Source organism: Erigeron canadensis, chromosome 6, assembly GCF_010389155.1.
Source record: "Erigeron canadensis isolate Cc75 chromosome 6, C_canadensis_v1, whole genome shotgun sequence".
In the NCBI taxonomy this organism is placed as follows: Eukaryota; Viridiplantae; Streptophyta; class Magnoliopsida; order Asterales; family Asteraceae; genus Erigeron; species Erigeron canadensis.
Genome location: NC_057766.1, coordinates 26,754,232 through 26,771,929, shown reverse-complemented (window position 1 = coordinate 26,771,929; position 17,698 = coordinate 26,754,232). Strand labels below are relative to the sequence as shown.

At 33.6% G+C, this 17,698-nt stretch overlaps 1 protein-coding gene and 1 long non-coding RNA gene across 2 annotated transcripts; both read left to right on the top strand.

Annotated features, from left to right (window-relative positions):
* The first annotated feature begins 10,301 nt into the window (after positions 1-10,301).
* Positions 10,302-12,614, top strand: LOC122603121 (DELLA protein GAI-like). Its single transcript, XM_043775741.1, has one exon. The coding sequence runs from the start codon at positions 10,581-10,583 to the stop codon at positions 12,285-12,287; it is 1,707 nt and encodes a 568-aa protein (XP_043631676.1). The 5' UTR covers positions 10,302-10,580; the 3' UTR covers positions 12,288-12,614.
* A 1,507-nt stretch (positions 12,615-14,121) lies between these two features.
* On the top strand, positions 14,122-15,036 carry LOC122602791. Its single transcript, XR_006324399.1, has 2 exons — positions 14,122-14,206; positions 14,853-15,036. It is a non-coding gene; the product is annotated as an uncharacterized LOC122602791 (long non-coding RNA).
* The last annotated feature ends 2,662 nt before the right edge of the window (positions 15,037-17,698 follow it).

The window sequence follows — 17,698 nt, the reverse complement described above, 5'->3', positions numbered from 1 at the left end:
AGTACACACGAGGCGACAAAAGCAATTGCTTCATATAATTTATGGATTTGGCATGCTTACTTTGGCCCGACAGGTTCGAACAACGACATCAACGTCTTTAATGAATCAAATTTGTTTGATGATCTACTCCAAGATAGGGCTCCTGAAATCTAATATACTATTAACGATGAAGAGTTTACCGAGGGATATTATCTAGCTGAAGGTATTTATCCTGAATGGGCGACACTAGTCAAGTCTTTTAAATGCCCGATGAAGCCAAAGATTACAAAGTTTAAGCGCTATCAAGAGGCTGCAAGAAAGGATGTCGAACGAGCTTTCGGGGTGCTTCAAGGTCGTCGGGCAATCCTTAAACATAATGCATGTCCGTTTTCGGTGAACAAAATAGAACGTATTATGTATGCTTGTGTCATTCTACACAACATGATTATTCAAGACAACGGTAGCGCAGTTTCCGACCTTGAGGAAGATTACTTGTCCGCTCCAACTAATTTGTCAACACGTACGTGGGATGAAAGGGTTGCAACGCAAATGCGGATCTTCGCGAAATTACGTGATAGAAGGACGCACCATCGACTTCGTAATACCCTAGTGGAACATGGTTGAACCTCCCGGAAAATTACCGTCAACGTTGATGATGTTTTATTAATGTTTTTTTTATGTCTAGTTTCTTAATATTTATTTTCTAATATTAGGATCGTAACTTTTTTAATAAGCGTTGTAATGTTTTATTAACAATAAAAGTATTTTATTTGAATGGTGTTTTTGTTGATTAAAAAAATATATAAAAGAATTGATGATGTGGCGAAAAAGTTCCAAGAAGTTGTTTTTATAGACAGGGAGAGTCTTAAGGAGAGTCTTGAGTTATGTGATGATGATATGGCATGGAAGAAGCTCCAAAAAGCTGTCCTTTATAAGCACTGACCTTACAAAAACATGTCATGAATAACCACTATGATCGTTGATCAACATGATCATATTTAGTTTTGGTATTGATCTAACAGTTTGATCATATGAATAACTGGTTAATGTACCTTAATAAAATGTAAATATTGATGATAAGCATAAAAAAACTAGTTAACAAAACTATATCTACGGTGTTTATGCTTTTGAAAATAAACTAGCTTAACGTAAAATAAATAAATTTTATTTCTATTTTTTGTTAAACGACAATAGTTGAATTATATTAATGAGATCATATAACAATATACTAGTGATCAATATACAAAATTCAGAATCTAGATATACAAACTTTTCACAATCTATATACATTTTATAATTGTTATCTTTATCCATTCTATGACATTATATCATTTATAAATAATGTTTTACCACTTAATAAAATGTATTTAAGCTTTTAAAGTATAGAAAGAGAATGAAAAGGGATAATTTTGTGTCATTTTTTCCTTGTTAAAATTGAGGTAATTTAAAATGAATCTCTTAATTTCTTTCAATTTCTATATATATTATTTAATAATAAAAAAACAACCCCAACTGCTATTTTTAAAAGTATTGAAAAGTTATGTAATATTTTCACCTAACACCCTTTAACATATTTGTAATTACACTACCTTTTTTTTAACATTAATGAATTACACTATCAATATTTCATAATTTAACCCTTAACGCAATGGCGGTACCACATGGGGGCAAAGGGGGCAAATGTCCCCCTCAAAATTTAGATTTTGTTATGTATTTTTATATTTTTTTTATCGATTTTTAAAATTTTTCTTATAGGTTTTTAACATTCTGACCCTATTTATATATATTTTTCACGAATTTTTTAAATTTGTCCCCTTTGGAATTTTTTTCTCGTACTGCATCGTCTTTACGTACATCAATAATCTACGTACACCACTTGACGTCGCCTCCACCATCAGCATTCGCCCCCACCACCACACAATCGCCGCCACAATCACCGCTGCATTACGCGGGTATCATATTAGTTTAACTAAAGAATACCAACAACACTATTTTAACCATTTCTTTATCTTTCTTTTCAACCAATTTTATTTTTTCTTTCATATATTTAAATATTTAAAACTAACAAGTATAGCTTATTGCTTGTCAAAATTCCAATTTCTACAATCGGGAGCTAACCAGGTAATTCTAGTAAGTAATAAGTTGTGTGTTTTTATGGTTTTCTACAACCTACATACCAATTCGGTCGATCCAGAATGAATCATATCGGTTAAACATTACATTCAAACAACCCGGAAATGATCGGTTAAACATTTCATTTTGACCCTGGTACGATCGTTGAGAAGATGCGCGTTGGAGCAAGTAAATAGAACAAGCGTAAAGAACGAAAAATGAAATGAGTAAATATATATACATGTATACATATCTTCAAGTGTAATTACTGGGACCTACTATGTCAATAACTTTATAGAAAAATGGTGTACGGTTATTATTATGGGCTCGAGAGTGCATGGTCTATATCATGTTGAAGGGAGAGGGAGGTGCACTCCTCAGCATTATGAAACAGTTTATATATGCATTGCGGTACAGCCACGTCTCCCTTTTATGCCACCAATCCTACATTTTTAGTTTTTCTATACAACCCCCACCCTATGCTTCCATGAACTTTCAAGAATATACATTCTCTTTTATTTACTTTTATTGATTTTAAGTTCTTTTTAATGTTTTACTAGAAAATTTTGGACCCGCAACCGCGGGGTCTCAATTCCTTTGTTGAAATATTTCGTTATTTTAGTATATATGCCGTAAATTTTCGACAGCTTAATTAGAAATAATTTTGTCATTAATATGTTTGTTTAAAAATATGCAAGAAACCAAAACGTAACCCGTAGTAGAAACCTGAACGGAATGTGATATGACAAAAATATCAATATATAATTCAGATATCAAGTGGATTCGATATAACAAAATGCAAGTAGTGATACAGGGTGTATCACAATAAGGTAGAATGACAAATAAAAAGTGTGAAAAAAACAAAAGAAGTAACACGTAATAAAAAATCCGAAAAGGAAAAACAAAACTATAAAAGAAAAAGATGTGACACAATCCAAACAGGATGTAATGTGACAAAATCCAAACTACAAGAAACGTGTGATGTGTCACTTTATAACTGGTGCCACGTGTCAAGTTTTAATAAGCATGGTTACTATTGATAACCATGCCATAAAAAACCGAAAGAAAAAACTCCAAACGGGATCCATAATGTCAAAATCTAAATAGTGAGACGGTATATGATGAAACAATAAAAGAGATCATATAAGCAAAAAAAAAAGGTATCAAAAAACCAAGAAAAACCGAAAGATAAATAACCTTAAAGAAAATAGAAATAACAAAAGAAAAATAAAATGTTGAGTAAAAGTTTTCAATATATTATTTGAGAACACAAAAGCAAAAAAACTATAATGAACACCAAGAAAAAACCCCAAACGGGATCCAAAATGGCAAAATCTAAATAGTGATGTGGGGTATATGATGAACCAATAGAAAGAAAACACAAAAGCAAAAAAACTATGTAATAAACAAACAAAAACCGAAAGAAAAAATAACCTTAACGGAATCCGATATGGCAAAATCCGAAAAACCGTGGGGTATAGGTGGACCAATAGAAAGAAAACACAAAAGCAAAAAAACCTATTTAGGAAACCAAGAAAAACCGAACAAAATATAACCTTAACGGAATCCGATATGGCAAAATCTGGGAAAAAACGCGGGGTAGATGTGGACCAATAGAACAGCGCCACGTGGCACGTGACACTGTTCATTGGCCTCGTCTTTAATGAGATTACAACTAGTGAGGTTTGGTCCCCAATTTACAGGCTTCATTTATCGTGTTGATCCAGATTCGTTATATTAGTATATTTGCGTTGAACCTATTTAAAAATCCAAAAAGAAAAATGTAAAAAAAGGACATAACATGAAGAAAACATAAAATGAATGTGCGTTAAAAGTAAGAAAAATGCATTAAAAAGAGTGCAATCTCGAAAACATACATTTAATATAATTTGTGTAATAAAACCAAAATTCAAAAACGAAGGAAAAACAAAATGCAAGTAAAAGTTCACAATATATTAGTTGAAAACACAAAAGCAAAAACTATGGGAAAAAAATCAAGATAAAACCCCAAATGGGATCCAATTGGCAAAATAGTGATGTGGGGTATAAAAGGAATCGATAAAAGAGAACACAAAAGCAAAAATATCGTGTAACCAAGAAGAACCGAAAGAAAGAAACCCAACGGGATTTGTCGTGGTAAAATCCGAGTAGTAATGTGCGGTGTAGGTGAACCAATAGAACTTTGCCATGTGGCAGTGCTGAGAACACAAAAGCAAAAAAATTATAAAAATAACCAAGAAAAAACCGAAAAAGTATCCAATACGGCAAAATCCATATAGTGATGCGGGGTATAAGATGAACCAATAAAAGAAAACACAAAAACAAAAAAGTTATAAAAAAAACCAAGAAAAAACCGAAAAAGTAAATCCTAAACGGGATCCAATACGGCAAAATCCATATAGCGATGCGGGGTATAAGATGAACCAATAGAAGAGAACACAAAAGCAAAAAAATTGTTCAAGAAACCAAGAAAAAAATCCCGAACGAGATCCGATAAGACAAAATCCAAATAGTGATGTGGGGTATAAGATGAATCAATAGAAGAGAATACAAAAGCAAAAACATTGTGCAAAAAGCCAAGAAAAACCGAAAGAAAAAAAAAACTCGAATGAGATCCGATATGACAAAATTTAAATAGTAACGCATAGTGTAGGTAGAATAATAAAACAGTGTCACGTGGGATCCGATATGAAAAAATCCGAAACAAAAGGAAAAACCCCAAACGAGATTTTATATGGCAAAATCCAAATAGTGATGCGAGGTATAAGATGAATCAATAGAAGAAAACACAAAAGCAAAAAAATTATGAAAAAGCCAAGCAGAAATGAAAGAGAAAAAGCTCAAATGGATCCGATATAATAAAATCCAAATAGTACGTAACGCGGAGTATAGCTAAACTAATATTTATGCATTCTTCTAGTTGTTGTTGAAAGGCATATTTATGCATTTTTCTAGTTTACTCTTTGATATTTCGTGTTGTATTTTATTTCTTTGGGGCTTGTATGAGTTTGCATAAAAAACATCACGAAGTGAAAACCGGTGGCTCAGCCGTCGTTGATGAGGTTTTTTCTTGTGGCTCTAGTGTGGTAATTAGCACAAGTTTTTTCAAACTTTTTACAAACTTCGCAGTTAAAGCCCCGAGTAAGATCTAGATGTATAATTGTTGTATTCTAGATTGATTGTATTGTACTTTTTGACTGCTAGCATATTTGCTAGTTGGTTGTCGTTTATTTAATTAGAAAATCTGCCGTTCCAAAAATAAATAATAAAAAATAGGGTAAACTAATAAAACAATGTCACGTAACAGTAGTATTATTCATTTGCTTCGTTTTTAATGATTATACAGTGATTATACAATACAATGTATTATATATATGTTGGTTTTTTTTTGAATATTTTCGACTGTAAATTGCATTCCTGTAGGTATTCATCATGCAGATTTCGTATATGTCTTGTGACTTCGTATCATTGGCACATATCAACTACCAGAAGATCTTTTTGGATTTTACTCGCACTTCTTATCTTCGAATTTTTGGATCACGTATGTAGGGTTTTTCTTTGAATGATTCTCTAAATGAACGCTCAAAAACAAAGATCAAATTACAGTGTTTAGGTTAAGATTTGATAACGTAGGTAAATATATTTGATTTTCATTTTACAAGCAGAGGTGACTCAACAGTACTATGGGACTAGGCGATCGTTTTAGGTTCCTAAATTTCTAAGCCTCAAAATCTTGTAAATTAGACTTAGTGTTTGAATTTTGGATTAAGTATCATTATATAATTTGCATTGCAGTAACGCCTTTTTGATTTTTGCATCAACATCTGCATATTTTTTTTACTATTTGTAGTTCAATAACAAAAGACGAGCTACTTTTTTTTTGTTTACTTTGGTTTATATGGTAATGAACTAGCCCAAAATTAATCTCGTTTGAGGCATCTAAAAAACCTTAAGCCGCCACTGTTTACAAGTGAATGTTGTACCCATCTAACACATGGGGAGCAAAGCGTTAAAGGTGTTAGCCATTACCCGCTGCATTATTTTAAAATAAAATAAAAAAGGACGAAAAACAGAAAAGAAACTCCGGTATCTAACAATCTTTGTTTTTATACAAATTTTCAAAAGCAATTTTTAAAGAAACTGATAAGAAATTATTTATGTGTTTATAAGAATTCATACTTTTAATTATTTTAAATAAATCAGAATAAAAGACAAATATTTATCTTGAACGAAAGGAATAATTTCGTTAAGAAACTGTATTGCTGCTAACAAATTGTAGAGTTTTTGCTAAATAAGCTTGGAATCTATATTTTTCTACTTTCGGGTTAAGATGTTTATTTATGCAACATTTGGGACCAGCATCTTTAATAAGTGGCAAAGAAAGGTTAGTGATTTGAGGTTAGTGTTAGGGACAGTTTTTGATGTTAATATCTTCAATTTACAGCGATATAAAGCAAAAGGGAGTAGTAATGTGTTTATCAATCAATTTGGTTAATATCTTTATCTAAGAAAGAATCATAAAGAAAATCTCTAGTTAGCACGTATTACCAATTTCCGAAAAGAATGAAATACTTTTAGGTAATTACTGGTATATTGAAACACCTAAATGTGGTATCATCTATCTCTTGAAGCATATTACGATTTACGAGTACTTATCTAAGTTCAATAATAGATGATAACTTTTATAATTATAATTCTAATAATATACGAGTAATATAATAATGTCATAAAAGCAAATGACAAACATATCATTAAAGTAAACTTTTGTATTTTTCCATGGTATCTATATAGCATAAAATTATTTGGGAAAAAAAATAACAAATAGCTTACTTGTATGTAAAACAATAAAAATTATATCGATATAATCGTTTTTTATTAGTTCGTACAAGTTTTATAATATATTGTATAAACACTTGATGCATAGTTTTGACAATTTAGTAAACATAAATGGTATACCTACTAACGTTAACCTTTTCGGCCGTGGCATAGATGTGATGGTTGTCGGATGCCCTTTATGCTCCAGTGGGATCGACGACGTCTCACACATTTTTCATACATGTTTACTGATGCGTGAATTGAGAAGCAAAATGGGTTTGTGGTTAAACCATAATATCCCGGACCAAGAACCTAAAGACATTCTCAACTGGCTTGACAGTCTTAGGATTACCGGGCTGAAGCGTAGAATTTTTGAGACAATCATTTTTGTTTGGTGGTGGCACGTTTGGAAGGAAAGAAATAATGCTCGGCATAATGACACTCATGAAAACATCAACGACATATTCAATTCAGTTGTGTCATTATCGTTTATTTGGATATCAAGCCGCGATAGGAAACATCATTATGTTTGGTCGGACTGGATCACTAATCCTTTGGACAATGGTGGTTAGCTTCTTCTTTTTAGAACACGTACAGATGGAGGTTACCATGGGCTTAAGGTTCTGTTGGTGATTAATGGGTTGCTTTTTCTTAGCATTGCTGTTGCTTCTGGATATTTATGATTTTAGGCTTAACTGTTGTTATACTACTAGGCTCGGTAATTACTATTCTTGTAATGTTTATGTATGGTTTATTTCTCGGGACATGGTTGGGACTTCATCAAAAACACCACGAGGTGAAAACCGGTGGCTCGGCCCTGGTTGGTTGGGAGTTTTTCTCGTGTCTTTTTGCCACGAGTTTTTCACTCATTTTGAAGTCCTCGCAGTTAATGTACCGGGAGGTGTCTAGATAGTTCATTGCTTGGTTTCTCTTCTAGATTGTAATTGTATTTGTATTTTTTGGTAACTAGCATCTTGTTAGTATACCTTGTTAATATATATATATTTCTTGCCGTTCAAAAAAAAAAATGGTATCCAAAATATTTCTTAAGACAAACAAGAGTCTTAAGGCGGCTCGTAATAGTTGTGTCAATGTCGGTATGATACTGTTGAAAGAGTTGTGCCATGGTTTGTGTCTCGAACAAACATGTCACGGTATCTATATCATTTTGAAACGCTGATAATATAACAAACTCGATCAAATTGAAGATATTAACATCAAAAACTGTCCCTAACACTAACCTCAAATCACTAACCTTTCTTTGCCACTTATTAAAGATGTTGGTCCCTAATCTAAAACAATTAATTTATACTTTTTGGTTTCCCATCACCAATTTACACTTTAACCCAATTTAAAAATAATTAACTTACACTTATTTGATTTTCCATCACCAATTTACACTTTAACTCAATTTAAAAATAATTAATTATACTTTTTGGTTTTCCATCACCAATTTACACTTAAAAATAATGAATTTACACTTTTTGATTTTCCATCACCAGTTTACAATTTCACCCAATTTAAAAATAGTTAACTTACACTTTTCGGTTTTATTGGTAATCTATATTATAACTCACGAACGACAACAAAAAAAGAAGTTACGCTCAATTACAAAGGATTTTTCTTTTTATATACTTTGCACATAATTAATCATTATTATTATTTTTTAACATTGAATTCTTATGTTATTGTTATTATTTCTTTTAATTTAGTTTGTTGTCCATTATAGATTTGTTATGGCTTTTTTCTTCAACAACAAAAAGTATGACCACATTAGTTAATCTTGAAGATCTTAAGCCAACACATGTTAACCATCATTTACGACTCCGTATTGTGCATGTATGGACTGTTTCGGAGTAAAACAACAAGAAGAAAATCAAAATGTTCGAGATGGTTTTGTTGATGAGTTGACATATATTTTTCAAGTTATATAGTTTACACTTTTAGAATATAAGAAACTATAAATTTTTTATTTAACTAAAGTTGAAAAAAAAGGGTAAACTGGAATCAATATTTATATAAAGTTAATTTTCGTATGTTTGTTCTTTAGCTTTCGTAATGATTAAGTTGTGATATGACTTAACTAATCTAAATATTATATATTAAATTTTGTATTCGTAACCTATACTAACTCTTAAGATTTAAGATTATATCTTTATATAACCTTTTAGATATAGAGTTTAAATTTGTTATGAGTAGCTTTCTGATTACTTTAATATTGACTTTGATTATTTTGATATCGTTTTGAAAGTAACTCATTAATGGTGTATACTTAAGATTTACGATTATATCTTTCTATAAGCTTTTAGATAAAAAGTCAAATTTTGATATGAGTGATATTATGATTATTTTAATATATCGACTATGATTATTTTGAATCTGTTTTGAAACTAGCACATTAATGATGTAATTTTTTAGACACTGTTATTTTATCAGGGGAAAATGCTACATAAATGATGTTAAATGTTTTAGTATGATTATTTAGCATGGTGGAACAATTCATTGTTTTAGTTTGTGTATGACATATATACTTCGGATCTTATGAAAAGTATGATATCAATTTTAAATAATACCTTTAGATAAAACCCTTTGATCAACGTTATGTTTAAGATTTAACACAACAAGAGATGGCTTTGCAAGGTTTCTGGCTCGACTCAATTTTTTTTATCAAGAATTTGTTTCCCTATCTTTCTTTCATTAGCCGATAAAATCATTTGACCGACGTTTGGAATGTCATTGGTTCGGGTCCTTTTCTATCCAGAATAATTTCTTGGATCTGTATACAAAATGTTTTATTCGATTCTTATGGTTAATTTGTTTGAGGTTTATGTTTTAATATTGGATTAAATACATAGAAACACACTAAGAGAATTTATCAGTTTTTTCCATGTTTTTTTTGCTATTTGCAGGGCACTATCATACATAGATCGATCAATGGTGAATGAGCGAAAAATTTTAGGAGTATTTTGACTGATGGAATGACTATTCAGCTAGCAAATTTCCAAGTTGATTTCGATATATCTATTTAATATATTTGAATTCTATTGTTTTAGCTTTGATTAATATATTTTGAGACTACTCGTCCATTGGATGTACCGAACACTAATACCTATATAAATTCGAGAATGACACAATCTTTAAAACCGTGAAAAAAAAATACTTATTACATGCATAAATAACGATATTATTATAACTTAATTAACGTCACTAATAAAATCTAATCAATAATAACTAATCATTCAATACATGTATTTTTTATTAGTAGCTGTTAACATCAAACCCATATATACTAATATAATGTTCGACTCCAAATGTATATGTTTAAAAACAACTGATAAAATAACGTAACATCTAAATTATTTGTTGCAATTATAAGGCCTAAAAAAAAAAACATAACACAAACTTTTTTATTTTATTTTTATTATTCTCTTCCTTATCTCTTCTTTCTCCAGTTCCATCCAGTGTATGTTCCTCCCTTGAAGCTTGAGCCCCCCCACCCCAATATCAAGATCCCAACTATTTACTCATACTACTACTACTACTACTTTTTACTCCCACACACCCAATCCAGATAATTCAAGTTTCTTCAACCAATACCAACTATATATATATACATACATACATATATATCTATATTAATTTTCTCAATCTAGAATAGATAGAAATTTACAACCATGAAAAGAGATCGTGAGCGCAAAAAAGATGGAAAAACAAACACAAACCAAATATCAACTTCTTCATCTTTAATGGGTAAGGATTTACCTGATTCTGGTGGTATGGATGAGCTATTGGAAGCATTGGGCTACAAGGTTAAGTCTACAGACATGGCTGACGTGGCCCAAAAACTTGAAAGGCTAGAAATGGTTATGAATGAAGATGGTATTTTTCAACTTTCTGATACTGTTCATTATAACCCGTCAGATCTTTCTGGCTGGTATCATAACATGCTATCAGAGCTTAATAATAATAATAGCGGTTCAGATAATATTGGTCTGAATGGTGAATCTTCGTCTACTACTATGATTGATTTTTCTAATGGGAAAGAAGGTGATGGGTTGTTATTAGATGACCCGTATGATTTACGGGCCATAGCTGGTGGGGCTATTTACGGAAATAATAATAATAGCCCCACTACTGGGAATGAGTCTCCTTCTGTATCCAGAAACGGCGGGTTCAAACGGATGAAATCCGCCGTTTCTGGATCTGAAGTTATTGATGCTGCACCACCTGAGTCGCCACGCCAAGTGGTGCTAGTCGATTCACAGGAGGCTGGGATTCGATTAGTTCATACTCTGATGGCGTGCGCTGAGGCGGTGCAACAAGAAAATATGAAACTAGCTGATGCTTTAGTGAAACACGTGGGACTTCTCGCGGCGGCTCAAGCCGGCGCGATGGGAAAAGTCGCCACGTATTTTGCTGGAGCTCTTGCTCAAAGGATTTATAAGATGTATCCTCAAGATGGCCTTGAAACTTCATGTTGGGAAATTTTACAGATGCATTTTTATGAGAGTTGTCCTTATCTTAAATTCGCTCATTTCACGGCGAATCAAGCAATTTTAGAAGCATTTGCTGGCGCCACACGTGTTCATGTAGTTGACTTTAGTTTAAACCAAGGGATGCAATGGCCAGCGCTTATGCAAGCGCTAGCCTTGCGAGCCGGTGGTCCACCTGCTTTTCGTTTAACAGGTATTGGACCACCGCAACCAGATAATACAGATGCTTTACAACAAGTTGGATGGAAACTAGCCCAACTAGCGGACACTATAGGGGTTGAATTTGAATTTCGTGGATTTGTGGCTAACTCGTTAGCGGATATCGATGCTAGTATGCTTGATATCCGACCGAGCGAGGTCGAAGTAGTGGCGGTGAACTCGGTTTTCGAGATGCACCGCCTTCTGGCTCGACCTGGCGCGATCGAAAAAGTATTGGATTCAATTAAAGCAATGAAACCGAAAATTGTCACTCTCGTAGAACAAGAATCAAACCACAACGGTGCGGTTTTCTTAGACCGGTTTAACGAATCGTTACATTACTATTCAACCATGTTCGACTCACTGGAAAGCTCGGCGTTGACTCAACCGATGAGTCAAGATTTGGTCATGTCGGAGGTTTATTTAGGGAGGCAGATATGCAACATAGTGGCCTGTGAAGGGACGGACCGGGTCGAACGACATGAAAACCTGAGTCAATGGAGGACTCGGATGAACTCAACGGGGTTCAGCCCGGTCCATCTCGGGTCCAACGCCTTCAAACAAGCGAGTATGTTACTCGCTTTGTTTGCCGACGGGGACGGGTATAGGGTGGAAGAAAATGACGGATGCTTGATGTTGGGTTGGCATACAAGACCACTGATTGCTACATCTGCTTGGCAGCCGAGTTAGGAATGAGTCAACTCGGGGATCAGTCATGGGTTTGATAGCGAGTTTGGGCGGTGGAATGAGGGGACAATGATAGAGAGAGTGAGACCCATATGAGTCAAATCAAAGTCTTTTCATAATTTACATTTCAAACACTTAAGTCAGCTTTTTATTTACTTTTTTCCCACTACTTTTTCTAGTGGTTGTTTGGTCTCTCTTTTTCTTTTTTTACATGCTTTAATGGGAGTCATTTGTACTTTGCTCTAGTTTTGTAGGGCTTATATGGCCCAAATTTATGTTAATATTTTTGCTTTTAGTTGAATAAAATTAAGTGAGTTTCTGTTGATGAAATATATAAACAGATTGGTTATTGATTTTTGTGTACATGTACATGTGCTACATGGATTTTGTGGTGATCTAAGTTTGTTGATTTGGTAAAATGTGTTCTTTACTTCTTTTATTTGAATAAAAAGTTTCAAAAGGCGTGAGCATTGTTGCATAGTGTGTATTTCACAAGCACAAAGAGGTTGCATTTTTCTGAGAAAGACAGTACTTACTTTATGCTTTTACCAAAACAAGGAAGTTAGATACATATATAGGATATTTAATTTCAAGTTGGCTGGTCATCTGTTTTGTACTGTTAAGTATTTATTTAAATTATCAACTTATTGTTAACTATATGTGTTTTGTAATAGTATAAAAAGGATAAATGATTAAAAAATGATAAATAAAAACCAGCTTTCTAACTAATAGAAAGGTAATCACTTAACACAATTTTGTCAATATAAAAAGGTGGCAAAATAAAATTTTAAAACAATGTCCCATGACTTGTAGCATATTTATTTGACAATCTTAACTGTTGAACTATTTGCTCATATGAAAATGTCACCAAACACTTAAACATGGTAAGTACGTAACATTGCGAAACATTATAAACGTGTGTTCTCTACTTCTCTTTATATCTTTCTTTAATTGTTTGCAATACAGAACTACCTTTTAATCGGTCTAGTTGTCACATATTTCGAGTTCCAAGTTTCGGAGCCTTATTGAATAAACATTTGATCGAGGATGATCAGGAATTACTTTGAAAACAGTCGGATAAGAATCGGGCCTTCAAAATCCGTAGCTAGCATTTTTACCTAAAGATGCGTCTATTGAAAACAGAACACAATATATTGTTTAATTTGGTAAGGTTCTAACTTCTAACGCATTGACTTGTAAGATAAAAACGCATAATAAGTTTTCTGTGAAAACGCTAACAGTGACCATGATTAAACAAGTAAAAATCAGTTTGAAAAAGGAAGTGATGTTAGTAACACATCTTGATGGATATACGTGTGTATTAACCATTTGTACACTATTTTGTGATTGTATTGTGATAATGGATAAAATAATCAAACTGTTTGGTATCAATATCACTTCTTTTTTGAATTTTTTTGACAGTATCAACTATCAAGGCTTAATGACTATAGTTACTCGAAATCTACATTCCTTAAGTATTATTTTCACGCAAACAAATGATCTGCTTACATAAAATCTACTGAAGATGATAAAAAAAGATTACCCATAATTTAGGCAGAAATGTTAGCAAATGTAGTGTTCTTGTGACTGGATGTCGATTTGGGGTGGAACGCCGAGTGTGTACAGAAACAATACCGTTTTTGGAGTTGATCGTTTAGAGGCGACACCACTAGACCCATGAAAGGGGGTATGACCCCTGACTCTTTCAATCTGTTGGACCCAGAATCAGATTAACTTATCGTGCAATCCCCACCACCCACATCTGAAAGAGACCAAGAGATCTACGAGTATATGACAAGTTGCTCGACTTTGTACAACCCAAGAACAAACTCGTCACGTCACATTAAAGCTTGTGGGAATGCAAGGATATGGTGAAAAGACGAGGCCCCAAGGACACGGATTATTAACCATCCACTAAACAGGTAAGTTATCGCGATCTATAACAATGATTTATGCACCATTAATTTGTAAACATTAAAAGTTTGTTATATTGGATATCTATGAATATCAACCTTGTGCATTCCTGGGTCAAAGTCAAACCGCTCTTGCTACATGTTTTTTTTTTCCTTTTTATCTTGGTTAAATTAAAAACTCAAATCTAACAATAATGTAAGGTAGATCTCATAAATCTAAATTAGATGGTGAACAATGTACAATTGATATCATCATATCAATGTATGTCGATGTATCGCTAGTAGATTCTGAAATGGGCCCTTATGGGGACGATATGAGTCACGTTTGTTATATGAGTCAATGAACGTATGAATATCTGTCTCTGGTTGTAGGGTCAAATACATGATGGTAGTCCAATTCATTCTAACCATCTATATTAACCCATTGTTTAATGCTTTTTCATAGTTAGGCTGTTCTCAATAGTTGATCTCCTCATTTGCTTGTGAGTTTTGTCATATTAACATGACGTTAGCACTTCTAAACTGACACGTTAACTAACACAGCGCTGTAATATCTGTCACTTCCTCATCGGTTTTAATTTTATAGTTTACACACACCATGCTCATCACTTACCATAACCGACGAGGGCCCACCATGCTTGTCTGTTGCTCGTAGGTAAAGCGACGCACACAAAGTCACAAATGACAAACATAACCGAGACTCTGAAATTGCTGAACTGACAAGATCGTTGGAACGAGCCTTAGAAAGTAGTAATATCGGCTGATAGCCACATGTTTGATGCAAATTTAATCCAAACTTTGTATCATTTGAATATACTTTGTGCAACATTCAATTTGTTTCCTCGTTATCTATTTCATCATAGTTATTCTACCACAATATACCGTCTAGATATTGTTTTGCGACACAACATTATTAGCAACACAATATATACCATTGAAGCAAGGCAGCATACACATGGCCATGGGGTATATGGACCATGAAATTGCACATTATATTATATCTTGAAACAATAGGTAATGGAGGGGACATAAATATTCCTCTTTAGCAAACCAACATACTACATACCGATCCAATCTACCTTTATTTCATTATATATTGAATATGTTAACACCCATTTTTTTAAACTACAATTTATAGAAAATGCTAAACGGGTCGAAAAGATTTCAACCAGCAGCAAATAGGAAAGTTAATGATACATAGCAGAGGGTCTTTAATCCACTCGTCCCACGTAATACTAATATCATATAAAAAAAAGGAAACAAAAAGATCAAAATGGAGATCTTAAAATTCATTGCTTTACATGCTGGACGGAATGCTTCATCATTACTACTTTTGAACCTCATGATAAATTGTACATTTGTACAAGCCATTTGAAAGATCAGACTGTCCCAATTCCCACAACAATAATAGGAGTACCATTTAATCGGAACAAGATAAGCAATGTGATTTTAAAGCACATGGAATGGTCTTTCATCTGTGATCGTCATGACGTTGTGGGCCTTTGTTCTTTCGTAGACATACATTGGAAAACAATCAGTTCTTTTGTACTTGAATTCTTCGATATCTATTATTTTTCAGACAAGTGCAAAAGTTACTACTGCCTTCATCTTCAGATACTTATTGATTCTTGTTACGCTATTTCATTAATAAAATGTGTCCATTGTAGAGATCCAAGGCTTAGGCAGTAGTTTATGTAATCATTGTATGATGCAATTAATTCAACGAACGCTTTTCTTCTCCTTCATTCCGTTCTGTTTGATCTTTTAAACTTAAATTTCGTAAATTGATTTGTACTTGGTGACTTTTTGTGACAAAACTAATACTAACAGGAAATGGATGAATCTTGAGAGAGGATCATCTTGGGAAAAATGTTATTATCAAGAATTAATCTGAAAATAATACAAGGAAAAAGAAGAGTATTTATACTAGTGCTAACTAACTTCTAACCGACTTAAGTTATATTTACACTTTACACCCTTTAACTAATATAAGTTACAGAAATAGCTCAAACTACAAAACAGAATATGGAAGATAAATATAAGGAGCTAAATTGGTTTGCACTCTTTGAACCATCTTCTATGCCATAGATGTTGAGTAGTGATGCTGTTGATTGCAAGAGTGTTTGTTATATCTTTGACCCCCCCCCCCCCCCCCCCGGCAAATTGGCAGTGTGAAAGGATCACAAATGCCAAATTTGGCAATACATTTGTGGTGGGGAGTCTTGCTCAAACCTTTGGTTAATACATCTGCAGGCTGCTCAGTGGTGGAGATAAATCTTGGGAGAATTTGTCCAGTTTTGATTTTGTCCCTCACAAAGTGGCAATCAATTTCAATGTGTTTTGTTCGAGCATGTTGGACAGGGTTTGAGGCTAGTGAAATAGCAGAAGAATTGTCACAGTGAATAGCAGTAGGAGTATCAATTGAGAATTTTAGATCATGTAGGAGACTTTTCAGCCATGTGACTTCACAAGTGCAGTCTGCAAGGGCTCGATATTCTGCTTCAGTTGATGATCTGGATACCACATTTTGTTTCTTAGACTGCCAAGAAATAAGACAAGGGCCTAGAAAAATACAATAGCCTGTGATGGATCTTCTGGTGGTTGAACAACTAGCCCAGTCACTGTCACTAAAAGCATTTAGAGGACTGGTTTCACAATATGCTGAAAGAGTGGTATGATTTGGTTGCTTTGGAAAGTATAGGCCTTGTCCAGGGGATAGTTTTATATACCTCAGAACCTTGTTCAATGCTTTTTGGTGAGAGGTTCTAGGAGAATGTGAGAACTGACTTAAAGCCTGGGCTACAAAAGAGATGTCAGGTCTTGTGATAGTGAGGTATATCAGTTTACTAACCAGTGTTCTGTAGTGTGAAGGATCTTCTAAAAGGTCACCATCAGTGTTGTTTAGGGGTTGATGAGGGTCAAGAGGTGTATTTGAGGGTTTTTCATCAAGTAAATTGGCAGTTGTGAGAAGATCCAAAGCATATTTTCTTTGTGACATTTATAAACCTTCCTTGTTTCTGAAAAATTCCACTCCTAAGTAATAATGGAGAGGACCTAGATCTTTGATGCTGAATTGAGAGTCAAGTTGCTGCTTGATTTGAGTAATGATGGACATATTTGAACCCAGTAATAAGATGTCATCAACATAGACTACCAAAGCAGTGAAAGTGCTGGGTTGAGAAAGAGTGAAGAGAGATATATCAGTATAGCTCTGTTTGAAGCCAAGATGTGTCAAGAAGGTTGTTAATTTGGTAAACCATTGCCTGTTGGCCTGTTTTAGGCCATATAATGATTTATTCAGTTTGCAGACTGAGTTGGGAGGAACCTTTATGTTGTAGCCAGGAGGGAGCTTCATGTAAACTTCTTCATGGAGATCACCATGAAGAAAGGCATTATTGACATCTAATTGCTCAATGTATCAATCATGTTGTACAGCTAAGGCTAATATGGTCCTTACTGTAACCATTTTAGCAACAGGGGCAAAGGTTTCAGTATAGTCAA